Below are 27,192 nucleotides of genomic sequence, written 5' to 3' on the forward strand. Positions count from 1 at the left end.
CCTCAGTTGGATTCCAGTTTGGTTTCCCATTACTGTGTATGGCTGTGTGATGATATGAAATAGTGAACTTAACATGTAGTTTTTTTTTTATGTTTATTTCATTTGCTCTTTGCCAAGCCGAACATACGAGCGTAGACACACGTAACCACAACATGAAGCCAAAACAAAGACCATGTGTACATTTCGTGTTACGCATTAGGACTTCTGGAATTATTTCATGTTAACTTTGCTTTGTTCAGTCACAACGGAAATATGGTAAGTTATCCTCATACTGCTTCATGTATGTCTGTTCCATGCGTGTAGATGGTAAAGTGCGTCTGGCTACCCTCGAGCTCAGCTGCCTATTATCAAAGCAGTCGGTGCTGTCTGGAAACAACTGCATAATCAAAGACGTCCATCTGGCCTGTCTTGAGGTATGACACACACAAACATGTACATGCTACTCCCACACTTACACTGTATGCCTGTCAACATGTCACATGTACACAGACACATGTAAAGGATTTCAGGGAAGCAGGCAGATTAGCAGCTGGATATTGTGCCGTCCATTAAATCCATAAAACAACCTCTTTCCATATAACTGAATCACTTCCTCAGAAGCCGTAGCTGCACGGTTTCTCAGTGAGAGCTAATTTGTGGTTATGATCAAAGATATTTTTCACTTAAAAATGTTGACACACCTCCCGTCTCGCCTCCTCCTGCACTTTGCCCACACCTTCACATTCACTTGTTTTCTCATTAAGTCCCTCTAACTCCTCTTCCTCAATCTCTCCTTCCCTCTTTCTCCTACTAACCTCTCTGGCTTTCACATCATTTGCAGCATCTTGCTCATCCCTCTGGGAAACTGTTCATCTCCTTTTATTTCACTTCCATGTAATCCTCAACACTTACTGTTTCTTTGAATTTACACCTCGTTACAGGAAGTAATCATTCTACTGCGAATGTGAATGTTCAGGATTATTTTTTTGACAAATTTTCCGATCTTAAATTGAATTGAAACCTTGCTCTGATCATTTTGTTTTTTTCTGGCAGAAACCTCTGGTGAGGTCTTGTGTACTATTGGTATTGGTTTAACATCACTGGGGGTTTCTGCTTGAAGAATTTCCCTCCTCTGACACAGTGTAACATACATGATGAGCCCCTTTAAATTGGAGCAGTGCTTATTGAGGAGAAATGGTTATGCAGACGGTTTTACAAGGAATTGTGTTGTTATTAGTGGACATCCACTATGTGCTATCTGATAAATGCAGAAGGCCAGAAAACAGACCTTTGAACGAACCTTTGCTGATTCTCTTCATGCCCTGCTGTGGGGAAATGCCTCACAGAGCACTTGACTTTGTGGAAGGGTCAATGTAAACAACATTATTATCTGATCTTTTATTCTAAACTCAGAGCAGGATGAATATTGTCTGCTAAAGATTGTTTATTTTACTCTCTGACATGATAAACGCAGGAAGCCTTTTTATTTTTGAAGGAGGCATAACATGACACGACACAAGAGTGGCAACATTACATCAACAGCACATCATCTCAGATTCGTATTAAGTGTGAAATTCTCTAGTAGGTACTCATGCAAATATTATTGGCACATGCCACCTTTTCTCAGGAACAGCAATCATGATTGCTCTTGCGAGTAAAGCTTAAGTGGTACAAAGTGAGACTGTTTTTATGATCACAGTGCACTGAAACACTGCATTACAAATTTAAAAAAATGTTTACACTGTCATATATTCCAGTGCTGGAAATTGTGATAATATATGCCACCTAAAGAGAAATACCCATATTTGCTTTCTGGTAGAGAATCAGATAAGATTGTTATCCATTATCTGCTGGTAACCTATAGCTTCCTGGAGCCTCCACTTGTTGCCTGGCAGCTGCTCAGAACCATAAAATAGTGCCTCAGACAAAAAAAAAACTTTGTACAGATTGAACCAAGATGCAACATGTTAATTACAGAGTTCAACTCTTGCATTAAAATTGCAAGTCAAAATCTTTGAATCTTTATTATTTTATTTTATATTTGAATGTTAAATAAAAAAAATATTCCTGCGATGTATTTTCAGCAGATTAAATAACATTTTTCAATTATCTTTAGCTTGTGGTCTACGGAACCAAGACAGTGTAAGACAAAGCAATAACACAATTTTACAGTTTTATCTGACCCTGTATTCAACACAATTTTTGACAGTTAGTGTCTTACATATTCATTATTTAAAGATATACTTTGAATGAAGGTATGGGATATGTTTATTTCTGTGGGCATTTCACCTGAATGGTGGTTCTGACTGTCACATTTGTGTTTATAGGGTGCCAGAGAAGAAAGTCTGCATTTACTGCGGAGATTCTACAAGGTGAGTCCACAAAGTAACGCACCACAAACACACACAACTCACCCACAAAAACCTCCCCAAACATATGAAACAAAAAAGCAAAGGTTAGAGAGAACAGCAGAAACACGCACTCACACTTTTAGACTGACATTGGATATTTTGCGTCAATATCATTTGTTAGGCAAAGGGATTTAAATTCAAAAATAGAATAAAGAGGAACTGCAGCCAGTAACTGGTGTTACACACAGTTTCTCTTGACATCAGTGTCATAACAAAAGCTCAAACAGAACCTACTAATTAAGTCTGCTTTATCCGGCATTGCGCATGCCTTACTGTAGCCTTTGAGTATAACTGAAGCCATTTCCATGAAAGCATAATAGTCAAAACTGAAAGTGTTTTCTATATGCTGCTGGAATTATGGAAATAGGCCAAATGCTTTCAGTCAGTGCTTTCTGTTTCACTTTGATTCTGTTTGGATATCAGTTTTGGATTAAGTTACATGAATGAGTTTTGGCTAATTCCTTTTGTTCCATCAACACAGATGGATGTAGATGTTTCCTTGCAACATTTGGGAAAATGTCGCTGTGATCAGCACGCAGACTGAAAATATTACCACTTAAATTAAGTTAGCTAACTTTGTTCAAAAACAAATTCTCCAACCCTTGTACAGAAGGATTTATCTGCTGTGAGTTTTTTTTTTCTTCCACATGCTTCAATGTGAGTTTAAGACTATTTGAACAGGACTGTGACATCACAACCTTTAGACGTCACTCGTAGTGAAAACCTGAAACCCGCAGCGCACATATAGTGATGTGGAAACAGTAAATCCTTCCCGTGAATTAGTTTATACTTTTTTGACTTATTCGGACAAGCAAACATTTGATCCTCTTTTGAGTAAGTAAGTAATTTTAAGTAATGAAGTTCTTCTGTCAAAAAAGTACCTCCACCTTTGGCCTCAGAAGCTGCTATGTGCCTCCTTCAGCAGAATAACTTCTTGTAGGTGTTCAGCATTATTGCCCGCCAGTCTCTGACATCTTGCTGGAATTTATGACCACTCTTCACGCAGAATTCCTTCACTTTAAGATGTTTGAGGGTTTTCTAACAGGTAAATCCACCCACAACATTTCAATGGCATTCACATCAGACATAATATCTCTTCAAACTTGCCTGCAGGGGATTTAAAATTACATGTGTAATATTTTGGACTTGGATGATGGATGAACACAAACAACTCATGATGAGTGTGTACATAAACAATCGCTGCCCTGTAAGCTCAACAGTTCATGCCCTTCAAACTTTTCGCTTCTGTCCGGCGTTTCCTGTTTTGGGTCACAACATCATTTTGCTGATGGAACATTATTTAAGAATTCCTCTCCATCTCCCATGATTAGACGGGAGACATGACGCACGGCAGATGAAATGGACTTTACTCTTCGTGTCATGTTTCATTTCAGTTTCATTTTTGCAAATAAGGAAGAGTCCTTGTTTAGAAATCCACTGGTGTATTGCATGTAACAGTAAAAGAACGTGGTTATATCAGGTTATGTTGTCCATGTGCACTCGACCGTACTGCATTAATTCCATACAAGGTGATACTTATCAGTGAATGTCGTGAGAATGTGTATGCTTCCTTAAACTGTTTTTACACGGATGAGTCGGTTAGATAAATGATATGAACACGTTTAATGACTCACACGGCAACTATCAGTTCATTGTTTGGGGAAATGAAATTTTGTTATTTTTTTGTAGTTTGTAGAGACCCAAGTCCAAGGAAACGTCTTCAAATGTATTGTTCAATCAAGTGTCCAAAACCTAAAAATATTCAGTCTAAATTAATTCTGTATTATTCTGTGTTATAAAGATGAAAACAGCAAAGCATTACATTTAAGAGGCTGAGATAGTTTAGCATTTGCTTTAAAAAAAAAAAAAAAAAAGATTAAAACAACCAATCAGTTGACGAAATGGTTGCTGTTTTATTTTCTGTCAGTCGGCTAACCAATTCATCAATCCATAAGTGCACCGTTAGATAAGACCACGTGGTAAAGGAAAGGAAAACACATGAATCTGGGAATGTAATAATCTTTGTAGGATGCAACAGTAGCTTGTTAAGTATCTTTAAGAGTTTCAGCTGAGATTGGAACCTTCATTGCTTTTAATTTTCTCTTTTCATGTTTTATCTCCGTGTCTGTACCGTCCAATGAAAAAGGCCATGAATCCAAATAAACAACAGAAAACATCAAGCTCATAGCTAAGACGTATGGCTCGCAGTATATTATTGGCAACAGTAAACGTGTGTTACTGGTTTTGGTGTAGATGTTTCACTGTCTTGTTTTTAACTGACCTTACTGTCGTCACAGGGGGAGGAGATCTTTCTGGACATGTTTGAAGATGAATACAGGAGCATGACGGTTGGTTGGCCTTCGTTTAAAGTGACCCCCCCACCCCCCCAACTTAAAACTGAATCATCATTACGTTAGCTTATTAACACATTTCTGTTGCTGCTTATGTGTGTAGATGTTTAAAGATGTTGTTAATGCATGTGGGCTCTTGGCTCTCATCCACGCATTTATGTTGCAGAGTAAACCAATGAATGTGGAGTATCTCATGATGGATGCCTCAATACTGCTGCCTCCCACTGGCACCCCTTTGACTGGCATTGACTTCGTAAAGAGACTTCCCTGTGGAGATGTGGAGAAGACACGCAGGGTGCGTCCACTCACACACTCCAGCACAGCTGATATTCCACATAACAACCCGTGAGGTCATAAGATTTCAGAGAAATCTGGTCCTGTAGTCGAGTATCCCTTTAAGGCCTTCAGATCTGAATTCTTTTTACTTGAAAGTATGCATTATGAAATACTCATGTAATTACACTGAAACGGTCTTACAGCTGTACATAGTTTTGGTTTTTTGCTTTGCCAAAAAGAACAAGCTTGCCTCAAACAATTGCAGAGCTGAAAGATGAAATATAGGAGTCAGATTTGATGTCAACGTTTTACCTGTTGTTTTCTAATAGTATCTTTTTGCAGAGCTGTTATTCATTTGTTATTTCTGCCGGTTTCAGACAGGTACTTTGTTTTAACAGATCATGTCTCTGTGTGTTTCTCTTCACTCAGGCGATCCGAGTGTTCTTCATGCTGCGGTCCTTATCACTTCAGCTTCAGGGAGAACCAGAGACTCAGCTCCCACTGACCAGATCTGAGGACCTCATCAAGACAGATGACGTCTTAGACCTCAGTAAGACACACACACACACACACACACACACACACACACACACACACACACGCGCGCGCGCACACTCACAGTGGTGTACTGTACACAGGCCACAGCTGATGTGCATTTTTATTTGTCATGCCGACTCCTTTTGGGAAACAGAGTCAAACCTCAACTTTTTTGCAGTCAGTTTAATCTAAGAAATCACGAAAGGAAAATGAGATGCTTGCTTCCTTAACTATAAGACTGGGAGAAAAAAATAACAACCACACCTAAAATTCTCTGAAAACAACTTCCATAAGGCTCCAATTACAGCACAGATATCTGAGAGACATCAGTAATCCTCTCGCTCCTGAATGAGTCAGACAGGGGCCTCTGACTCACTCTCTCCTGAAGAAAGCAGTAGATCTATAACACAGATGTCTGTACCTTAATACCTACATAAACGCACATGCAAACATTCACAGCCACAGCGATGCCGAGACAAGCATACGGACACTCGCACGCAGCTTCCCACACACCGAGATAACCTGCACAGCCTTCTCTTACTGTCACAGGTGTGTGGATGATGTTATGGAAACTTGCACGTGGTTAGCTCTGCAGTGGAGGATGTCACATGTTCACATTAATGTGAACGAGAGGGATTAAACTGTCTCACGCTCAGTGCTCAAACTTTGCAAACCCATACTTAAACCTTTTGTTGTTAGCTTGTGCATGCTTCATACCTCTTGCTCCTTAACGCGTTGTACTAACGTGTTGACAATACAAGTGAAACTGCCCTTCTGTCTCAACCTCCCAGTACAACACTTCTCAGTTGACTGAAGGTCGGGTGCTACTCGGCTTCCTGCGAAAACAGCGAGATTTGCTCATCAACAGATTTGTTGATTTTACTGTTAAAAATCTGCATCACTGTTTTCTAACGAGCCTCTCTGCTCCTTTAATGTGGAAATTTAATCATGAACTCCATATCAATGGCATTGAAGGCCAAATGACTCAGCACGGTCTCTCTGTCTGATGAACTCTGCCAGTTTATCTGGAATCATTTGCTGCATTCCAGTATACATGTTCTGGTTTCCAAATGTAGAAATATCAGGAATGTGAATCTACAAAATATCCAGTGGTTTTTAGAAACTATAATGATAACTTCTCTATGATTGTTTACTTGGAAGTGATTGTACTCAAAACACTTATCATCAAAATTTTAAGATGACATTTTCTTGGAACCAAATAGAGATGCACATCCTTGGCTGTTATCACAACCCTATTATTCACTTCCATTCTTGTGTTGTGTGTCTCACCATAATAAAAAACAATCAAGAACAATGGACCAGAGCAACTCTGTTTAGTCTTTAAATCTCTGGTATTAAGTTGGCATAGTTCACAAATTGTTCACTGTTAAGTCAAAATATGTGCAAGTTAGAAGAATCAGTGATTCTAAAAATACATCAGAGCCTCAGTCGGCTACTCTACATGACCGGAAACACGGCTGCAGCAGGGTTACAAGATTTAAGAAAAGCCATATTACCAACGACCAAGGCTGCAGTGACCACGCTCAATTCACCATTTACTCAACCTTGCATTAAAAAAGAGACTGTAAGCCCTTCTTACTTGGCACAAGGATTATCTGTGGAAAGTGGTGCTACGTTGACTGCTGAGACAGTGAGCGGTCCAATATATAAAGTCAGTCCACGTCCAAGAAAAAAAAAACCTACAAGGTTAAACTATTGCAAACTGCAAAAACACGCACGAGTTTTTAAAGATGAGACAAGTGAAAACGATGACGTGTGCCTTGACCTAAATATAAGTGGAAGGCAGAGCAACAAAACCACTCCTGTAAAGATCAGCTAGAAAGATTTGCCACCTCTCCACAGACTGGTGCGAGACCAGTGTCATCTCTGTCCAGGAGGATCCAACCTGTCATCACAAATAAAAGCAGACTTACAAAATATTAAGAAATAAAACTAATGTAGTCTATCCTTTATTTGTTTTTAATAATGCATCAGATCATCTTAAAAATAATACAGTTATTTTATGGTGACACCATTTTGAATCAGGTAACATTTTAGTGATGTTTCACAGCGGTGTAGTCGGTTGTATTTAATCAGGTTTGTAATCTGGTAATGGTGGTAGCACCATTAAATTCATTTCATAGAATTACTCAAAGAGAAGAGGTTGTGTAGATTCCACCGGGGTTGTTTACTTGGTAGTGGTGACGGTACCATCTGTGCCACGGCCTTTAAAACCTTATCATGTTATCTGTGTTGAGTAGGCTGCAGTTTCTCTATTTCTCTGGAAACCAGTGACACAGCAGCCCCTAGTTACTGCACTGCTGCGAGGAGGTTGTTGTCGCAGATTGTTTCACCATTATGATATTATCAATGGAATTTTGATATCGTTTTTTTTCTTTCTTCAAACTGCATTAAACAAATATAGTAATCTGATGTCTATAAATTACCCGTGTTTTCTGAATTTCTCTTTCTTGGGAGAGGCCTTAAAAAAACAGACTTGACATATAGATGGAAACATAACACCTACTGAAACCACATGTCTCCCTGGAGCTTTACTTTCAGATCTAATTCAGTGGTTGAAACTACGGCGATGGCAGATACCAATGGAAAGAGTCTGTGGCAGATTTAACTAATGCCAGCCTGTAAGTGCAGCAGTATCGTATCAGATGCGACTTTGCTTCTAGTTGGTTTATGTCATCTGAAAAGATTATTTTAAACAACCTGCTTTGTAATAATGATTTTCTGTCTTTCCTTTTAATTCTACCAAAGACTTTCCTCTGTTGGCTTTACTTTAAGCAGAGTGGTTGACTAAGAACACACTCTTACAGAGTAGCAGGGGGACAGGGAGGGTTTTTCCTCATGTGTAAACCTTCCACCCACAAACCTCCTTTTCTGACCAGTAGTTTGCCACTGCTTCCCTTTCACCTCATCCTCTCGTAGCTGTTGAATTGCAGAGCGTTTATACACGTCTGTACCTTTGCAGTTGTTCTGTTTTGCAAGCCGAAGGCCCTGCTGCATTCCCAACAGGAACTTTGCCTCGAGTGGAATATGGAAGTTCTGCAGTTTAATGTGGAGTATAATGATGGACTGTATTGATTTTTAATATGATTGAGCTCTTTTAATAGGTGAAAGTGGCAATTTATTTTTTTACAATTGCTCAAAAAGTCATCATTGATTAATCTAACAGCACTGATTTCAGGCGTTAAACTTTCATAATGAACACGCCCGACTGCAAACAGTTATCTTCTGAGGGTAAAATGTTCAAAACTGGGCTGGCTTGAAACTAAACTGGAATGTGGAGTCACATGTTTTATTTAATTTTTCCTCACACCAGTGAACACAGTCACACTATTGTCTACCTTAGTAAACATCAGCCTGGCAGGTTGATTAAGGGCACTTGATTGCTCAAGAGAATACTTGTGAAGACAGAGAGTTTTAAACACATACTGACAGTGAAGTAAAGTGCGACAGCTGCACACGGCACTGTTGTCTGCTGCTCTTTTATATTTTTTTACTGAACATAAAAGTCATATTTTGCCTGTTTGGGAGAACAGAGATTGTCTCACTTTAGTCAGGTTTGCATTCAGGTGAAGTCTTCTTGGAAGGAATCTAAAAAAAAAAAATCCCGTGATTTATACATGGAAATCTCGCAAAATGAAGTCTTTCATAGAAAGTTGTTTCCCTGCAATTTGTCTATTTGACAGTATTTAATTTTTTTTTTTTTTTTAAATAGTCAGTGGTTGAAACTGCCACTGTTTCAATAATCCTAAAAAGGCTACTGGACAGAGTGTCTATTTAATATCCTTCATTTTCAGGCTGTTATGACGAGATGAGTTGGCTGCCTTCTGTAGAAAAAGACGTTGGAGGTGGAAGGGTTTTTTCCCCATCTATTCTGAGGATTCACTCAATCAAATTTCCCCTAATTTCTCTGACCATTTGCCTGTTGGTGTCCCTTCATTACCTTAGAAACTCGGGGACTACCTCTCCAGATGCAGGTACTTTTCACCCCTCACTGTTTCAGTAGGTACAGTTCACTTCCTGGAAACCACCATTGATCTTTTAAAAGACCACATCGACAGCTGTCTGTGCCTTCAGGAACACCAACAATTGTATGAAAAAACGGTGTTGTTTGCGCTGTAAAACCCCGAGTTTACTGCAGAAAAATGGATCCACCCAGTTTCATGTGTATACAATTAGTCACATAATGTTTTTGTTTTTTTTGGTCAGAATACTTTAGAATAGAAATCAAGGAACCAAAAACACAAAGATATTCTAAAAGGGAAGCGACATGTGAGACTTTCATTGAGACGTTGTACGTCATTGTGCTGTTACATTATTACACTTGAGTGCCAGTCAGGGTAGCTGGTGTTTAAACCAAAACTAGTTGTGTCAAATGAGGTCATCATCAGTTCCACATTTCATGTTCACTTGGCAGAAGGTTTTGTGGTGAAGTGAAGTGGAGTGAAGATGCAGAAGATGTGGGCTCATTGTCTCATCATAATCCTCCCAGACATGTGGGAGCAAAGCAGCTTGTCTGTCCTTTTAAGTGCCTGTGGCAGCCTGTGCGCTTCACCCTGCCTCCTTATTTGTACATGTACCATACATACTGCATGTGTGGAGGCTAAATTAACATCTGCTCTTAAAATAAAGTCAAGACAATAACTCCAGAACATCTTATGACAAACAGGTTTTAGTTGATGAAACCTGTGATTGAGGGGGTAACGCTGTACTCTACACTTCCAGGAAGCAACTTTTATTTTAAAGGTGACACATTGTCTAAATTTGTAGCAAAAAACAGAAGTGTGGTTTTTTTTTGTGGTTTTTTTTAAAGCTACGGTTCCATTTCAAGTATGTTCCAGTGAATTAATCCTCATTAACTGTATGTGTGTGTTTGTGTGTATTTCAGTGTAACATTTTAGTGTCAGGTAAATAGTCATTGTAAGCCATTATAACACAAAGTTGAGGGTTATGTGATGTCTGCATTATTGTTTAATTGATATACTCTGCTACTCTGTTCAGCTACCTTATTTCTGTAATTCAAACAGCATATTTAATGTGATCTGAGCGAGGTCAGCATAACAATTATCCTCAACTGCATATTTCTTTTGAAATAATCGTAAAAAGTACCAAAAGGCCTTAGTTCTACGATTGTGTTCTTTTCCAGATAACAGTGACCTGATAGCGTGCATGGTGGTCAGTAAAGATGGCGGCCAGGCCCAGAGGTTCCTCGCTGTCGATGTGTACCAGATGAGTCTGGTCGAACCAGAGAGCAAACGTCTCGGATGGGGTGTCGTCAAGTTTGCCGGCCTCTTGCAAGTGAGAGAAAAGTGGTGCTTCCATGTCCGAGTGTGTCTTTGTGCTTAAAAGTGACTGAAGCGTGCGCCTGCTTTTATTATTCTCTGTTACACTTTAATTTCTACTATGTTCACATGCGTTTAGTTTTTTTTTTAAAGTCATTTCTCAGTTTCTCACTCAAACTCGAAGTCTCTGTTCACTCACTCACCATATCTTTTATTTTTTTTAGTCCAATCCAATTTTTCTGCTTTACTGTTTTGTTTTGTTTTTCTTCTTTTCGACGTACCGCTGCCCACTGGGCTTTGTCCTTACTGTTTGTCTTCATGTGTCTGTTTGTTGTTTTGTTTTTTGAGAGTTCATCATATCATTTTCACAGCAGATATGCGAGAAATTGCGAAAGCTTTTAGAGAGCGTTCACGTACAGACTTTACTGTCACTTCCTGGTATTTTGAGGAATACTTAGTCATGCTGTATCCTACAATGTCATTCTGACCTCACAGAAGCTAAAGTGACGCACCATTTATTTTTCTCTTTTGAAAATTGCAGAGTTTAAAACAGCTTGTTTCTGTCAAATCTTACAATGAGTTTCCTGTTTGTTTTTGAGTGATTATAAGATCATTCGTTCCTTCTTCCGCTGCATGAATGTCAAATTCATGTCACGTTTGTCATGTCTCTCATCTCTTCAGACACTCGAGTCTTTTTCGTTTTTTTTCTTCCCTGTTTCCGGTATTTGTTTTGACCTCTGTCTCTCTAACACTCTCTCCTTGTCTTTGCTCCCTCTCTCCTCTTCCCTCCCTCTTTAACCAGGACATGCAGGTTTCTGGTGTTGAGGACGACAGCAGAGCGTTGAACATCGTCATCCATAAACCCAGCTCCAACCCCCACGCCAAGCCCCTGCCCATCCTGCAGGCCAACTTCATCTTCGCCGACCACATCCGCTGCATCATCGCCAAGCAGCGGCTAGCCAAAGGTCGCATCCAGGCCCGACGCATGAAGATGCAGAGGATCGCAGGTGAGTAAACAAAAAGCTCTTGGAGCCTTCTGTCAGCACTTCCTCTCCAGCTGTCGCGTTGCCTGCGCAACAGCGTAATTGTGAATCATATCGTATGTTTTCTACAAGACGATCCACTTGTGTGGGATTAAAGTCGACGTACAGTAGCTGCCTTCCACTGCTTTATCCTCGTCAATGGATAAACATGGAATCGCTTCCTTAAACTTGCAACACAGCAATATCAGACAAACATCTACTGTAATGGACATTTGTTCCACATGCTGCGTAGTCCATTATCGTGACTTTAAATGTAAGTAAAAAGTGGACCGACAAAAGAGGGTTTTGAGGAAATATGATTAACTGAATCAAAACTAATCTCTTCATTAGGAACGTCATATTAGTAATTTCCCTAAAATGCATGATGTCTTTCTTTCCAAGTTTAAAAAAAACTGACTTCCTCCATTTTTGTTTTGTCTGGGTTTTTTTTTTTTTTTTTATTAATTTATTTAATTAATTAATTAAATTTAATCAACAGCCCAAAAGTCTAAAATCTGTTGTCAACATGTGCCTGTCCATATTTCATTATCTGCTGGCCAAATTGTCTCATGCTTCTATGTGTGCATTGGCACAAAATGTAATCAGGAATCCTTTTGTCCTGTAAACACTGATGGATATACCCATCAGTCAGCTGTGCTTTCCCTCCCGATGGCCTGATTCTTTAGAATAACACAGACATAAAATCTTGCCAATCCAGCGAAGTCGAGGAGGATGTGAAAGCCTGCCAAAACCGCCATTGCATAAAAGTTTTTTTTATATCCTTTCATTGCCAACACATTCAAACAAAAACATAATCACAGTAAAAACAAACTGAGCGTCAGTTCCTTCCACTGAGTTCTCCCAGATGTTGAATTCAGACCCAGAGGTTAAAGGTACTCTCTCCTCTCACTTCACCCGCTCTGCCTGCAGCTCTGTTGGACCTGCCGGTGCAGCCCAGCGCGACGGAGGTGTTGGGTTTCGGTCAGACAGCCCACGCGTCACCCAGCGGTCTTCCTTTCCGCTTCTACGAGCAGTCCAGACGGGCGCCCAACGACCCCACGGCCGGCAGATCGGTGTTTGCCTCCGTCGATAAAGTACCAGGTGACACACAGACTGCTGCAGCACATACACACCTTCACAACCAATCAAACACCATCGAACAATGACATCCAGCTCAGGTTACTGCTTTCCACACACTGAATATTTGAGTGATATAGAGCATTACATAATCGTATTGACCTTCATTTTTGAGTCTCAGAGGAAACCTTCTCAGTAATCTGACCCGCAAGCCAACTGCTGACTGTGTGTGAGCAGTGGAAACGGATTTGTGGTTTAACCTGTTGTGTCGAAGTGTGACAGTAGTTCACTTCTTGTTTCTACCACCTTACTTACATCAGTGGTTTTACATAGAAATACAACTCATCAGAATGGACCTGAAATTCCCCCTGACCTTTTTTATTTTTAATTTCTGTTTTCCCTTGTTAAATACCATTTGCTCTTGTCTTACATCAGTTTCACTGCCTTTGCCCTGTCTGCTCCTGCTCTGCGCTTTCCACTGGTATATTTTACCTCAGCTGGAGGCACTGAACGGAACTCGTTGTTTTCCGAAGCGTGGGAATCCTGAATTCTGCTCCTGGACATTTCAGTGTGATGATTAGAATAAGTGTTAATCTCTCTGTCAGAATTGAATTTAAACACACACACATACGCACGCACATGCTCATGAGCAACAACTGAAACTCACACAATGTGAGTTGTAACGCAGTGCTAACACATCCAGTGTGTTTGTGTGTGTTTGTGTGTGTCTATGTTGCACCACCCCAGGTTTTGCAGTGGCTCACTGTGTGCCACAGCACAGTCCCTCGCCCCTCTCCTCCCCCTCACCTCCCTCCAGTGGGAGTGGGAGCACAGGAAGATGTGACTCTGTTACTGCAAGCACTATTTCAGCTCAGAGCCCTACAGGTAACACGCACACGCGCGCACACACACACACACACACACACACACACACACACACACACACACACACACACACACACAATGTATATGGACAGTAGCTACAGTTTTAAACACACGTAAGGAACCCCGTACAGTAATAATAAAATGTAGATTCTGCATTATAATATAAATCAACCTTCAGATTACCTGTTAAACTGGTTCCAGACCTGCACTATTATTCCTCAGTAGATCCTAGATGATTCAGGGAGTATGTACACCTGAAATTGTAGCCGGGTGTGACCACTTTGCGTTTGTGGTGGTTGAGAGAAGCTGTCGTTTGTTGCCCGGCAACAAGGTGTGAAGAAAGCTCCAACGTAAAAGCAAATATGCTCTGAGTTTGAGCAGAAACCCCTCCCCCCCCCCCCCCCCCCGGTCTGAGCTGATATTCGTTATTATCAAACAGTTTTTGAATTTTCTGTTTTAATCCTCCAAACTGTCCCCTTACACTGTTACAATGCAAGTATGCTCACGCAGTAGTTTGCGCTGCAGTAGTTAGTGTGGTAGTTTATGCTGTCGGACCATTAGCTCCACTGCTGCTGCTACGTGTACTTGTGTCCCACTGCTGAGAGGTATTTCCACCCTGTGCCTCCTTTCTGCTCTGATGACAGACCTGAAAAAGGTCACAGAGGATCAGATGGTTCTTTACACTCCAAACAAAGAAACCCAGTGGAGCTCCTCGGTGAACGCGCTGGGCTTTGTTACTCAGCTGTCAGTCTGCCTGCCTGCGCAGCACCTGTGGAGGTCTCCTGTTTGACTCAAATCCTTCAGGGTTCTCACTTCCCTTTGGTCATTTATCAATACATTATTTACGCTCTAGTTAAAGGATTAAAATCTGTGCTCGATTTAGGAAAAAGCATTGAGTTTCAACAGTCTGGATTGTTGCGGAAGAATATTTCACACAGGTGCATTTAATCTCTTTTCTTGCAGTACATTTAGTTTGAAGTTACGCTTTTTAATTCTTTAGATTGTCTCTGTGACATGAAAGAAGCAGGGCGGTTGCATTTTAAGATCTTATTAAGGATTCCTCTCCATATACGTTTTAAGATATGTACTTTATGAAACAGTCTACTTTGAATAATAATTTGTGTCTCAAATTCTATTCTACAAAAAATAGAAATGATCTTGTAAAAATCCATAAAATGACACCCTCTCTTTCTCCCCAAATTTTAGAATCTGTTATTCTGCATATGTAAATCGTTTGTAAAGTTTAACTACTGGAGACACGGTGTCTTTTACTTTAGCGTGAGGTTCGCTCTGAGTGTTTGTGCACTGAAGGCTTCACGTTTCCACATCATACTTGTGTAGGTTTAGTTTTGGACCAGAATTGTTGTCCAAACAATTTCTGAGGTCACAGATCAGGCTCGTGGGCCCGCCTCTTAAAAGTCGGATTCTCAGCGAGCACAGAGAAACAAGAAATCCACACGGGGAATCTTTAGAAATGTGACCTCTGAGTTCAGCGGCCTCATTCTCTCGTCCTCCCTTCCCCTAGATGACGGGACGTTTTTAGAGCACACCCCGCCCTCGTCTTCGGGTGGAGAAGGTGAAGGAGGAGGTGAAGTAACCCTGGTGTCCTCTACTCCCTCAACCCCAGTCCCGGCTCCGGCGCTGGCCCCGAGCCTCACCCCGGCCTCGCAGCCAACCATCTCCCTCCTCACCGACAACAACGCTGACACCCTGAGCGTGGAGTCGCTCACGCTGCTGCCCCCCGCCGACTCACCGCACCTGCACCCGTGCACCGGCCACTCCCTGCAGAGACCGGACGCCTCCATCGCCGAGGAGCGGGAGGAGGAGGAGGAGGAGGAGGAGGTGAGTAAAGAAGAGCGGAGAGAAGAGGAAGAGGACGGGTCGCCGACAGATGAGACGGAGACGGACGCGACGGTGAAAGAGGACACCGCGGAGACGACCGAGTTGGTCACGCCCACTGATGAAGCTCCAGACGGAGGTGAGGACACGCCTCCGGAGGACGATGGGGACCTGCTGCGGGAAGGGGACGACACGCCGGCTCCGAAGTCTGCAGAGGAGGCTGAAGATGCAGAGCTACACACTGAAACGCCGGACTCACCCGAGCTGGATTAAAGAACGGGCACTTTGCTCGCTCACACACAGGACGGTGAAGTGTTGCCGAGGGAACCATCCCGCTCGGCCGCAGTGTGTTTCCGTGTTGCGGCCTGCCTGTGTGACGTTGGTGGTCTGAGAGGCTTTTGGAGGCATCTCGCCGTTGGTGTTTGCACATGAAGAAAGACTCTTTTCCCTCCGAGAGAGAGCGGAGGACGAGACGGAGGACAATAGGGACGAACTCAACGGAGGCTCAAAGCACATTTGGCTTTCTGTGCACTCGGGTGTGTCGGGTCGTGTTTTTAACGCGTGTCAAGACGCGCAACCAGCAAACTTTTTTTTTTTTTACTCATTGCAATCGATTGTGTGACGGCTCAAACGCACACGCATACATACATACATACATACATACATACATACATACATACATACATACATACATACATACATACATACAGCACATGCTACTGGTGGGAGCTGATTAACTTCTTTGCAAAGACTTATTTATGTCTCTTAAGTTCACATATCAGGTCACCGCTAATGTTTCGCAGTGGTGGACGCTACTATGCTAAACACACGCGCGCACACACACACACACACACACACACACACACACACACACACACACACACCCCATATTCATACACGGTCACCTTTAATCACTGCATGTCATCCGTTAGCAGTTACTGCCACCGTCAACTGCCTGTGTGTGTGTGTGTGTGTGTGTGTGTGTGTGTGTGTGTGTGTGTGTGTGTGTGTGTGTGTGTGTGTGTGTGTGTGTGTGTGTGTGTGTGTGTGTGTGTGTGAGTGTGCGTTTCTTTCGACACTCGGTTAAATTCGTATTCTTCCACATATAAAGTCATCTGAATTTGTTTCCTGTCTACTAATTTCTGTCCCGTGAAATAATCTGCAGCTTCAGCGAGGAGGCAGCACGTCTGAAACTGTGCACATTAATTTGATGTAAACATGATGTCATCCCACCTCATCTTCATCACTCACCGTGGTCATCGTGTGCCCTGCGAGCAAACGTTTGGATTCTTTAATCTGGACATAAAACATGAAGGCGACTTTTTAAACGCGAGCGGCGTCAACAAAGCATTTTTAAATATGCAGCAGAAGCGACAACACCTGAGACTCCAATCGGTCGGCTCTTTCGCCTTCATCCGTTTCGCAGCACTAACTTTATTTGAAGTCTGTAGTTCAAAGCCTGCAGGGATTAGACAACGGTAATCTGCTCATTTAGGCGAACAAACAATCAGCAGCATCACGAACAAAATGATCGGACAGATCTGAATGGAGCAAAGAAGTGACAGCAGCTCCGCATAAGTAACAATTCAATGAGTATCTCTTTAGTCAGTTCATGCAGTTCACTCGTTCTTCCAGTCTGTCGCTCCACAGGTTACTAACTGAAAAGTAAAATATTGTTTAATATATTTAGAAAAATGTTAATTTGCGTGGATGAAACTCTTGACACAGTTATGCAATATATTTAGAGTCCGTATGTTCGTGATGTTTGAAGTGTCAACTTCAAAGAGTCACAAGAAACCGTTTGTAATCTGCTCATCACTGCAACCTAACCCGGGTTGAATGTATCCGCAGGTTGCCTCGGAGACGATGGCCTCAGAGAAGAGAAGGAGTATAAATAGGAACATGCTTTCAACACCCCGATGAGCGTCATGTCTAATAAAGTAAACAAGGTAGACAGGTATGTTTTTCAGCCACCTAATGGCGTACCATAAAGCACTGATTCCCCCGGGGGGGGGGGAAGTACGTTAACGTTGGCCCACAGTCGTGTTTAAAACCTGAAACTACTGAAATAACACCGAGAAAGACAAAAGAAGGAAAAGATTTCCGATTTGTTTCTCGTTTCCAGAAACCAGTTGCTGCTCCGAGGTCAGCGTCGAGGGCCGAACCCCTCCTTGGCCTCCTCCTTTAATCAGATGAATGAAGCTTTACTACTGCAATAATCCTAAGAGCTAACCAATGAGGGGAGAGATGAATGTAACCGGTAACTTATCTCTCCAAACAGCATGGATTTGAACAGGCTTGGTGTGTTTTAACTTCACTTCAGCACACTCGAATTCTTCATTTCTTTTTTCTTTTTTTTCCCCCCCGTCACCCTCTTTTTCTCTTCTGCCTTTACCTTCCAGCTCACTTAATTTTGTTCTGTGCCATCAGCACACGGATGAAGTCTTAATGCTCGATCATTCTTATTTTCAAACTCTTTACAGTCCTCGACACGTTTATAAATGAGGAATTCAGAGCAATACTCTTCTTTTCTTTTTTTTTTTCATCTTTTTTTTCTCGGAGTATCTCCATCTTGCTCCTGTAAATAGCAGCGGAATGACAGCGGTGATCACTGACATGCTGAAGAGGCTCGGCACAACTTGTAGAGCTGATCAGCAGGTTTCTAAGGAGCATGGGGTCATGTGTCCTGTAACCAGCGGCAACCTCTACCACAACATGACCAGCCTCCATTATTAAGTCTCTGATTGTAGTGTGTGTGTGTGTGTGTGTGTGTGTGTAATATGTTTGTATGCTCTGTAAATGCTTTGAGCTTTTAAACTTGTAATTATTGTTAATGAACTGAAACAGAGAAGTAAATAAAGAACTGCAATAAATTATTCTACTTAATAACAGTGAGTCTGCAGAGTGAGTTGTGTTGTTGTGTTTGCAGACACTGAGAAGGGATTCCGCTCATTCGCTCTCTCGGGCAGGATTTTTGTTTCCCCTTTTCACAGAATTACTGCACAAAACTCTGGTATTAATGGCAGATGAGGTTCTTGTCAGTGTTGAGCAAGAAAACCACAAGATATATTAGAAAAGGTCCGCCAATCCTCGGAACTCACTGCTGTGTACGCCCCCTTACTGAACGAGCGAAGGCTTTCGGTGATGTTTGACCAAATCTGGGCACAAATTTGGTATCTACACCCACACAGATGTTCCCTAAATGCACACTGCAGCGCACACAACTCTTGTGTGGCCAAACTGGTTTGAAAAGTCAAATATTAATGTTTTTAATACAAGATTTAATCCAGTGTCTCCCTTCAATTGGGAGCTCCTGCCCCTCCTGAAAGAAACACATCTCTAGATCAAAACCTAGTACCTGGCTGTACGCCGCGTGAAACTGGAGGGCTTTTAATTTGAAAAGTGGTGGCGTTCAGCTGACCTGCAGTGTGACGTTGATCTCTCGCTCACTCGGGGGACAGACACTCGTCCAGCCGAAAATATTGTATTCGTGTTATTTACCTAATTCATGAGAAACTCGTTTCTTTCCAGTTTAGTGTGAGAATCTCTTCTGCGTTTCTGTCCTCTGATCTCTGTGTGTTTAATGAAGGTCGGAGCTCAACCTCTGCTGCACCGACACCGTGTGGAGCAGACGCAGGTGGGGGGGGGGGTGATGGCTGCCCGGTGGACGATCCTGTTGATAGCGTAGTTTTTTTGGGGCGGGTTAAAAAAAAAAAAAAAAAAAATTAAATCAAGAGATATAAAATGTTGAAATTGATCGCCGAATATACTTGTACAGCTGTCTATATCTGTCTGGCATTTCTGTAAAGGAAAACCTGTGTTACTTTTTACTACCATATGTAAATTTGCTTCTAAAAGCGTTTTGTGAGTGTAAAAGGTGTTTGTGTTTTACCTGAGTTGGTAGCTGTATGTGTATGAGACCCAGTTGGAGGACTTCTGTCACGAAGTTTACTTTAGTCTTCCTGTTATGGTCCCGTGACATCGTCTTGTGGTCTGTACGTGTTACTTGTATCGCGGTTCTTCTCTTCAGGGAAGTCTGCTTGTGTGTGCATAAATGTGAATCGGTTCCTGGTACTGCAGTGATACTGTGTGTGTGTGTGTGTGTGTGTGTGTGTGTGTGTGTGTGTGTGTGTGTGTGTGTGTGTGTGTGTGTGTGTGTGTGTGTGTGTGTGTGTTTTCTCCGTACCAAACCGCAGTCATGACATTAATTGAAGCGTCGAAGGGAGAGATCTCGGATAGATATGTCTGTGCGGTTGAACTCTGCACTCTGTTATGATCACGGATGAACATTTAAGAACTGTATTCATTATAATATGTACGTTGGTAATATGTCGAGTGATTATTACATACTTAAGGTCCTCTGCAACAAAGTTTATACCAGACCACAGAAGATTCGCTTAGCTTAGCACCAAGACTGGAAACGGCTCGTTCTGTGCGTACAGGTATGAAGGTCTTCCTGTAGCCTCGTCATCACCAGGCACCCGATGCAGACTTCAGGAAGTTTACGCCTCCAGCTAACAAAAAGTTGATCACATGCAAAGAGCTGCAGCATGTTCTTTTTACCTGGTTAATTAGGGAGCTTTGGAGGTGCTGGAAGGCTGATTTTGTTATGGCCGAGCTATTCTTTTGATCCTTGAAGGCACCTTGTGAACGGTATCATGTCAACTGCACTCAAATGATGTGTCTGTCTGTTTGTCAGCAGGATTATGGGAAAACAGGCTGATTTTCATTCAACTCTGGGGAAAGGAGAAACCTTTGGAAATTTTGGAGCAGATCTGAATTACAGGGTGGATCCCTTAACGTATATTCCCCATTGGGACTTAAGGCATTTTGCCATATAGCTTAAAATCAGTTAAATAAGTAGTTAAATAGTGACAGAAAATAGGCCATTCTAGAAATACGATGACTCCATTTCACAATCTACATTAATGGGTACAAGTAATCCTGTGAGATGCACATGTACTCAATCAAACTTAATACAGGGAACACTCTTGTAATTCAAATGGGCACAGTGGTTTCACAGGAGGAGAACTGGACCTGTCGGCCTTGGTGGAGGTCTGTGCTCCCCATGTGCCCTTCCAGTTCAATTTATGTTGTGATTTGCACCCAAAATTTCCATTATTCCCCAAAAAAACCTGCCTGTTAGCTCAGAGTGTAAAATTGGCTATAAGCTACCTGTCTACAATTGACAAACTGATAAAGTGGGATCCATTTTTTTTCTGTGTATACCAACATTTTTATGGGCTAATCCTTGGCCCATGCTTCACCCTTTAACCAAATTTCCCGTAAATCCATGCCGTGTCGTTTTTTCATAACCAAACAGAAATAGCCTGAGCTTTTTGTCCTGTTGTGAAAAGACAGACTGCGTGTTCTCTGCTGAGGCATGACACACTGTTCGATGGTCTTACAGTAAATCTTAAGGGTCACACCTTTCAGTGGCAAAGCTTATTCTTGTAACCTGAGGTCCAATGTTTCAACAGTTTCCTGTGAGTCTGTTGTCATCATGCTGTGCATCTGAGATAGCCCACTAACAAAAATGGGAGGACACAAAGGAAACGCATGATTAATCAAGCTTTAGGAAGTTGTGTTTCTTCTTCATTATTTCTCAATGAGAACAGTTTGTTAGTAACAGGAAAGCTTTTCATGAGAAAACATGAGCAAGCAGTGAGACTGTGTGACCGGCCGATACTCTGATTGCACTTAGGACCTCCATCATGGGAGCAGTCCAGTCTAAAGATGCTGTTAGAATCTCTCTCATCTGAAACCACAGACTAAAATAACATATGGTCACAGTGCTGGAGACCGAGCATCTCATTCATACCGGATGTCGCAGAAAACCTTGCTATATTTCTTTCTCAGCTTTGCTGTGAGCATCCTTCTGTTCAGGTGTTTTTTCGGTAGATTTCTGTCGAAGTGCGCGCGCGCGTGTGTGTGTGTGTGTGTGTGTGTGTGTGTGTGTGTGTGTGTGTGTGTGTGTGTGTGTGTGTGTGTGTGTGTGTGTGTGTGTGTGTGTGTGTGTGAATAAAGGACAGAAAACTCCAGGCGGATGATTCCACAGAAATCAGCTGATAAGCGCAGTCGCAGAGCATCTCTCTTCACCTTTCACTTCCCAAAATAGCCGGGAATGTCCTAGAAAAAAAAACAGAGAAGCTGTGAGTGAAACTTCTACATATGATTCACTTGTCATCGGCCCCCAGCCCCACGACAACACACACACACACACACACACACACACACACACACACACACACTCTCCATTTCAAGGTAAACTTTAAAAAAGTGACGATTGATAACGCCTGTATGAATTAAGGCACTATAGTCATAGTGTGTTTATCACTGACTCATGTTTCACTACTGTAGGATTTTGTGTGTGTGTGTTTGTTCCACCCCTGCTCAGCTTCTTCCGCAAGCTGAGATAATTATATCCTCAAACCTGTCGGGCTTTACTTGAATCAAACTGTATTATATTCAGTATGACTCACCAGTGCGTGTGCGCGTGTGTGTGTGTGTGTGTGTGTGTGTGTGTGTGTGTGTGTGTGTGTGTGTGTGTGTGTGTGTGTGTGTGTGTGTGTGTGGCGCCACACTTGTCTAGACCCAATAAAGAATTAAAAATTCCCCAAAAGATCAGACTGATTTATGGTAAGGTTTTGGTTTGAGCATTGGCAGCTCGGGTTATGTTTGAGGAAGGAACTGGAGACCAGTGAAGGTTATAACGTCAGTGCAGAAATTACATGAACACTACACATCTTACAGATGTCATGAAACTGTGAGAGTAGAGCAGATATGCAGATATGAAAAGATAAACCATTTGGAGTCAGAGAGCATCTGATCTGTCTCCATCTAGATTACAGCTCCCACACGTTCTAATTTTGTGAAACATACTGTGTTTCTTAATACTTACGCTCTCTTACTTTTATTTTTTTGTTGTTCTAGTATTGTGGCTGTCAATTGAACTTAAAAGAACAGTTTCACCTCTAAAGTGCCCCAGGTAACATCTCTTTTGGTTGATCTGTATAAAAATGTATATGTAAACCAGGAGGGACTCCTTTTTAGGCCCACTATGGAAATAAGATGAACGCCGAACACACAACGTGTGTGGCGACGCTGCACTCAAATTACTGCGTTTACGTTGCCACTTGAACGTCTCTTCACTGAGACAGACAGATGTTGCTTTGTTTAGGTTATCTGATTGTCTGATTATCTTTCAGAGGTTGTACAAATAACTTTTGGGTCCAATTTCATTTTGAAAGAGGACACGACAGGGAAAGTGAAAAAACAGCCAACAATAGACAGAGAGAATCTTTTTCGTAGTAACCTTGCCATTGACTGCGGCGCTGCATACTTCCATATGCATGTAACATGTTTTATAGTGGTTGCACTGGAAAACACGGCTCTCCCAAAAGCCCCTGTCTAATTTGAACCCTGGCAACAAAGGCAAGCAAATGAACAGTCAGCAGATATGCACACAGTGTGAGGGAACCAGCAGAGGGACCACAGAGTGGAGTGTCGTTCTCCAGTTTAAACGGGATGCATACAAAATAAGTTACAGCAGTTGAACTCAATAGTCGAAGCATCTGCCGCAACCTCTCTGTGAGCTAATGAACGGAGTGACTCTGTGTAATAATGTGTAAGGTTCCTGTTTAATTACGCCTCATTGTGTTTCTCTGTGGATTTCATTTCTAATGAAAACGTCATTTCCGAGGAGATGTCAGTTGGGCTCTGGTTCAATGTGACAGTTGTTTATCAAACACTCACACTCCTATGAGTCATACACTCGAAAAGTATGTCCACCTGGTTAAGTATTACCACACTCATTGATAAAAAAAAATTTAAAAAAAGGAAAGTGACATTTCCAAGTTAGTGATTTGAATAAGCATGTGGTACAAAACTGTAAATGTAAAGTAGAACTAACCGGACTTTGATGTTAGGTGTGTCAAATCAGTAACCCAAAAAATTTCCCACTTCCTCCTGAGGAAGTTTTAATCTGCATGTCTCCACATTAGTTTGAAAGTATTACACACACACACACACACACACACACACACACACACACACACACACACACACACACACACACTATGTGTCACCTCTGATCCTGTTTCTGGTAAGTGTGTGTGTTTCTAAGCGTAACAGTCCATTTACAACCAAAAGTAACCCCGCCCACCTGTCACTTTGACCTACTCAGATGAGTCAATGTGGTGAGAATACTGTACACAAACTTCCACACTTCCTGTCTGTCAGTCTGTCCTATTGTTTGTGAAATAATGTGTGTATCCCTCCCCCTCCCTACAATAACTGAGGAACACATAATTTAAAAAGTAGCTAAACAAAAAGCAAGCAAAGTAAGTTTAAATAGATTTTATTTCAAATAGAGGAAAATCATAATAAAAAAAAATATATAAATGTCACACAGAAATAACAAACTGAATCCGATATTATCTGCCTGGCAGTTGGATGAGAAATGTGACACCGCTCCATACAGTGCATCTAAAGATCAGACCCCGTGACTGATGCCCTCTGCAGTGCGTCATCTGGGAGAGCACACAGGGTCCAAGTGGTATTTGAGTCTTTGGCAAACATTCATGTGTAATGTAAACATTCAACATTAGAGTATTAAAATCTGCTACAGAAAAAATGGTACCCTGTGAGGGTTTTAACAGTACCTTCCACCACGCCTCCACACCTCTACAAGTCCAGTCTCTAAATGTCTGTTTCTGAGCGGGGACAGACCCTACAGCTTCCAGTAGGACAGTCACCACCTCTTTTATCACCCTAATAGTTCTATTATGTCTGTAGTTCTCTTTTAATGCAGCGCTTTCCAACTTCCCCACAACCAACAGTTCTTTCTCTGTCCTTGTGCAAGTTGGACTCGAGTCTTCAGAGGTAATGTATGTTGAAATGTCCATCAGGAATCCCGTCCAACTGGAGACCGCTCGTCCTCGACTGTGGTGATAATGTGTCTTCGGAAACATTTTGCTGCCTTTCGGCTCAAAAGGGTGTGCTGATCTTATCTGTAACCATGGTGACGCAGTCTCAACCTCTACTACCTGTTGAACAGGCTTTACCAACCCTCCCAGATTACTGTTACTTGGTAAAAGCTGCCTTCTTGTTATTAGAAATAATACAGTCAAGACTTTATATGGAAAGCTGGTCACAGTTTGTGAGGGAATTCCATCAGGAAGTCTTGGACCACGTGTGTGAGAGGCAGCTCTGAAACCCGGCCTCCTCCGCCACACAGCTCCATGATGCGCTTCCGGCACAGCTCCTGCAGCGTCGGCTCCCATTTCCTGTACGTGCGGCTCAGGCTCTTCTTGGGAGAGTTGACGTAATGCTCCAACAGGGCAAAGAGCGTCAAGAAGGAGCGCTCGTTTCCCGCCAGCGAGAACTTTTGCCGCTTGTAATCGATGCGCACGCTGACCGGCCCGCTCTTGGCGTGGTAGGACAGCGTGAAGAAGACGTCTTTCTGACGGCTGTCGCGGACGAGGAAACTGCCCAGCGGCGCGTCCCGCAGCATGCGGTGGGCGTCCTCCACTCCCAGAGGGCCCCAGTAAAAGCCGCTGCGCTCGAGCTTGGCCGCTGTCTCGGTGATGACCTTGCAGTCCTCCTTGCAGGTGAAGGTCGGGAAGTGAGTAAGGTACACGCAGGGGACACGAGCGGATCTCTGGGTCGGCTCTGGGTCGGCCGGGCGCTGAGGCTGCACCGGCTCTGCGTGAAGGGATGATGACGTGGACAAGGGCGAGGATGCGGACAGGGATGAAGATGAGGATGATGAGGATGAAGACAATGATGAGGATGAGGAGCTTGACGAGTGGGTTTTGTCATGGCCTTCCACTGTGCTGTCGGCTACCATCCTACAGGGGAGAGAGGCCCCAAACCCTCTCCCATTTCTGACCACCACACTGACATCCTGAGAGAGACGAAGAAGAGGAGAGCGAGGGTTATTATCTTCATCACTCATTAACCAGCATCATTTTACAACAGTTTGAACAAACATCTTCCTGAAAAGTTAGTGGCAGCAAATGTTATTATTCACAATAACACGCAACATTTAAAATGTCAGACAAGAACCATGTAAGGCCTGTTGCTCTACTTCCATGTGTGTGTGTGTGTGTGTGTGTGTGTGTGTGTGTGTGTGTGTGTGTGTGTGTGTGCGCGCGCACACTTATTCAGTGACTGTCTCTATAAATTAGAAGTGTATTGGAACTTCCACCAAGAGGTGCTGTGTTTGATATGACTGGGATTTGCGGTTTGGCTGGTATGCAATCTGCGCTGATGTCAGCCACAGACAGATTACTGTACGCTGCTTGTAGCCACACACACACACTCATTTAGGGTGCTTATAAACAGCCCTGTTTCTTGAACAAATCTTCTGAATCATCAATTTGAAATCAAAGCTTTTAAAATTAGTGGCAAATACAAAATTGAAAGAAAATACTTGTATTTTAAATAGAAAATATTCCTCTTGTATGACTTTTTTTTTTTTTTTTTTTTTATAAATGCTTTGAAATCCTAAACTATGAACCCTGACCTTGTTAGTTTGGATGATACAATTAGCTACAGCTTGTACAAATCAACAGGCTTCTCCCGTTTGTGATTCACCTCTTCTCCCTCTGGTCTAATGTGAATGATCTTACATTTGTACAATAAACTGTGGAAAGTTGCACTTAATTCCAAGAAAAATCAATGATTAAAAGGTGACGTGGTGTTTCAAAAAAAAAAAAAAAAAAAAAAAAAAAAAAAAAATCCTCAATGCCATGACAATCACATGCTCAAGCCATTTGGACAGACACCATCCAAACTGACTATATCCCTGACTTTAAAACCCTTTTGATCTCCAGAGAAACTTGAGTTTGCGCCACAGTTTAACATTGTGATTCAATTACTCGTTTTTCCCCTCCACTGTTCAGGGTGCAGAAATAAAGCACCCACGATTGGTACAAAGCTCCATTTCTGTCCTCTTAAACCAGCCCAGCAGTACAATATAAATCCAGTCTGAGAAGCCTCACCGTTTTGCTCTAACGACAGCGGCGCGTTAAGGATCCGTTTAATCCCTCAGTGCAAATATGATGCAAGTAATCCGTGACAAAGCGCTGCATGGAGGATCGGCCAAACTGTCACCCGTCGAAAGAGCTGCCTGCAATCCCCACGCCGTCGGCTCGTATATATATACGTAGCGTGGTTATCGCCGTCCTATACAGCTGTATGCCCCCTCCCCTTTTCTCTCTCTCTCTCTCTCTCCCTCTCTCTCTCTCTCTCACTTCAGCTGCAACCAGGCAGTTTCTCTGAAACACAACCGAAAGTGAAACTGATCTGCGCTCCTCTTTCTATTCGTTTGAACTCGTTATTATTAGGAGAATTTAAAGAAAACCGCAAAGCCACATGACAGCAAGACGTTTACAGAAAGACAGGTGACATATTCGTGTAATGGGAGCATTTAAATATGTATCTCACTGTGTTTTTTTTGTTTTTAGCTTTCATACATTCTTTAAAGATCTATGGGCTAACTTCAGATATG

General features: G+C 42.2%; 2 protein-coding genes across 5 annotated transcripts in view; one reads left to right on the forward strand and one right to left on the reverse strand.

The window, feature by feature from the left end:
• The window catches only part of clec16a (C-type lectin domain containing 16A), a 40,795-nt gene extending 22,235 nt beyond the window's left edge, over nt 1-18,560 (forward strand). For 3 of the 4 annotated variants that reach the window (XM_069709974.1, XM_069709976.1, XM_069709975.1), the window contains exons 14-23: nt 304-413; nt 2,307-2,351; nt 4,688-4,738; nt 4,908-5,036; nt 5,447-5,567; nt 10,719-10,870; nt 11,657-11,861; nt 12,807-12,977; nt 13,701-13,838; nt 15,364-18,560. In XM_069709974.1, the coding sequence (XP_069566075.1) occupies nt 304-413; nt 2,307-2,351; nt 4,688-4,738; nt 4,908-5,036; nt 5,447-5,567; nt 10,719-10,870; nt 11,657-11,861; nt 12,807-12,977; nt 13,701-13,838; nt 15,364-15,950 (1,709 nt within the window). In that variant the 3' untranslated portion in view covers nt 15,951-18,560. The remainder of the gene's footprint in view (nt 1-303; nt 414-2,306; nt 2,352-4,687; nt 4,739-4,907; nt 5,037-5,446; nt 5,568-10,718; nt 10,871-11,656; nt 11,862-12,806; nt 12,978-13,700; nt 13,839-15,363) is intronic. The other variant, XM_069709977.1, reaches the window with a different exon arrangement.
• Nucleotides 18,561-24,731: 6,171 nt separating this feature from the next.
• socs1a (suppressor of cytokine signaling 1a) lies at nt 24,732-26,831 on the reverse strand. The gene is made up of 2 exons (XM_069710033.1): nt 26,684-26,831; nt 24,732-25,584 (listed from the first exon to the last, which is right to left on the reverse strand). The coding sequence occupies exon 2, from the start codon at nt 25,525-25,527 to the stop codon at nt 24,829-24,831; it is 699 nt and encodes a 232-aa protein (XP_069566134.1). The 5' UTR covers nt 25,528-25,584; nt 26,684-26,831; the 3' UTR covers nt 24,732-24,828.
• Between the last annotated feature and the right edge of the window lie 361 nt (nt 26,832-27,192).

Source organism: Brachyistius frenatus, unplaced genomic scaffold (assembly GCF_029030835.1).
Source record: "Brachyistius frenatus isolate BFR_SWC_R1_liver_20210118 unplaced genomic scaffold, ASM2903083v1 Contig_88, whole genome shotgun sequence".
NCBI lineage: Eukaryota > Metazoa > Chordata > Actinopteri > Embiotocidae > Brachyistius > Brachyistius frenatus.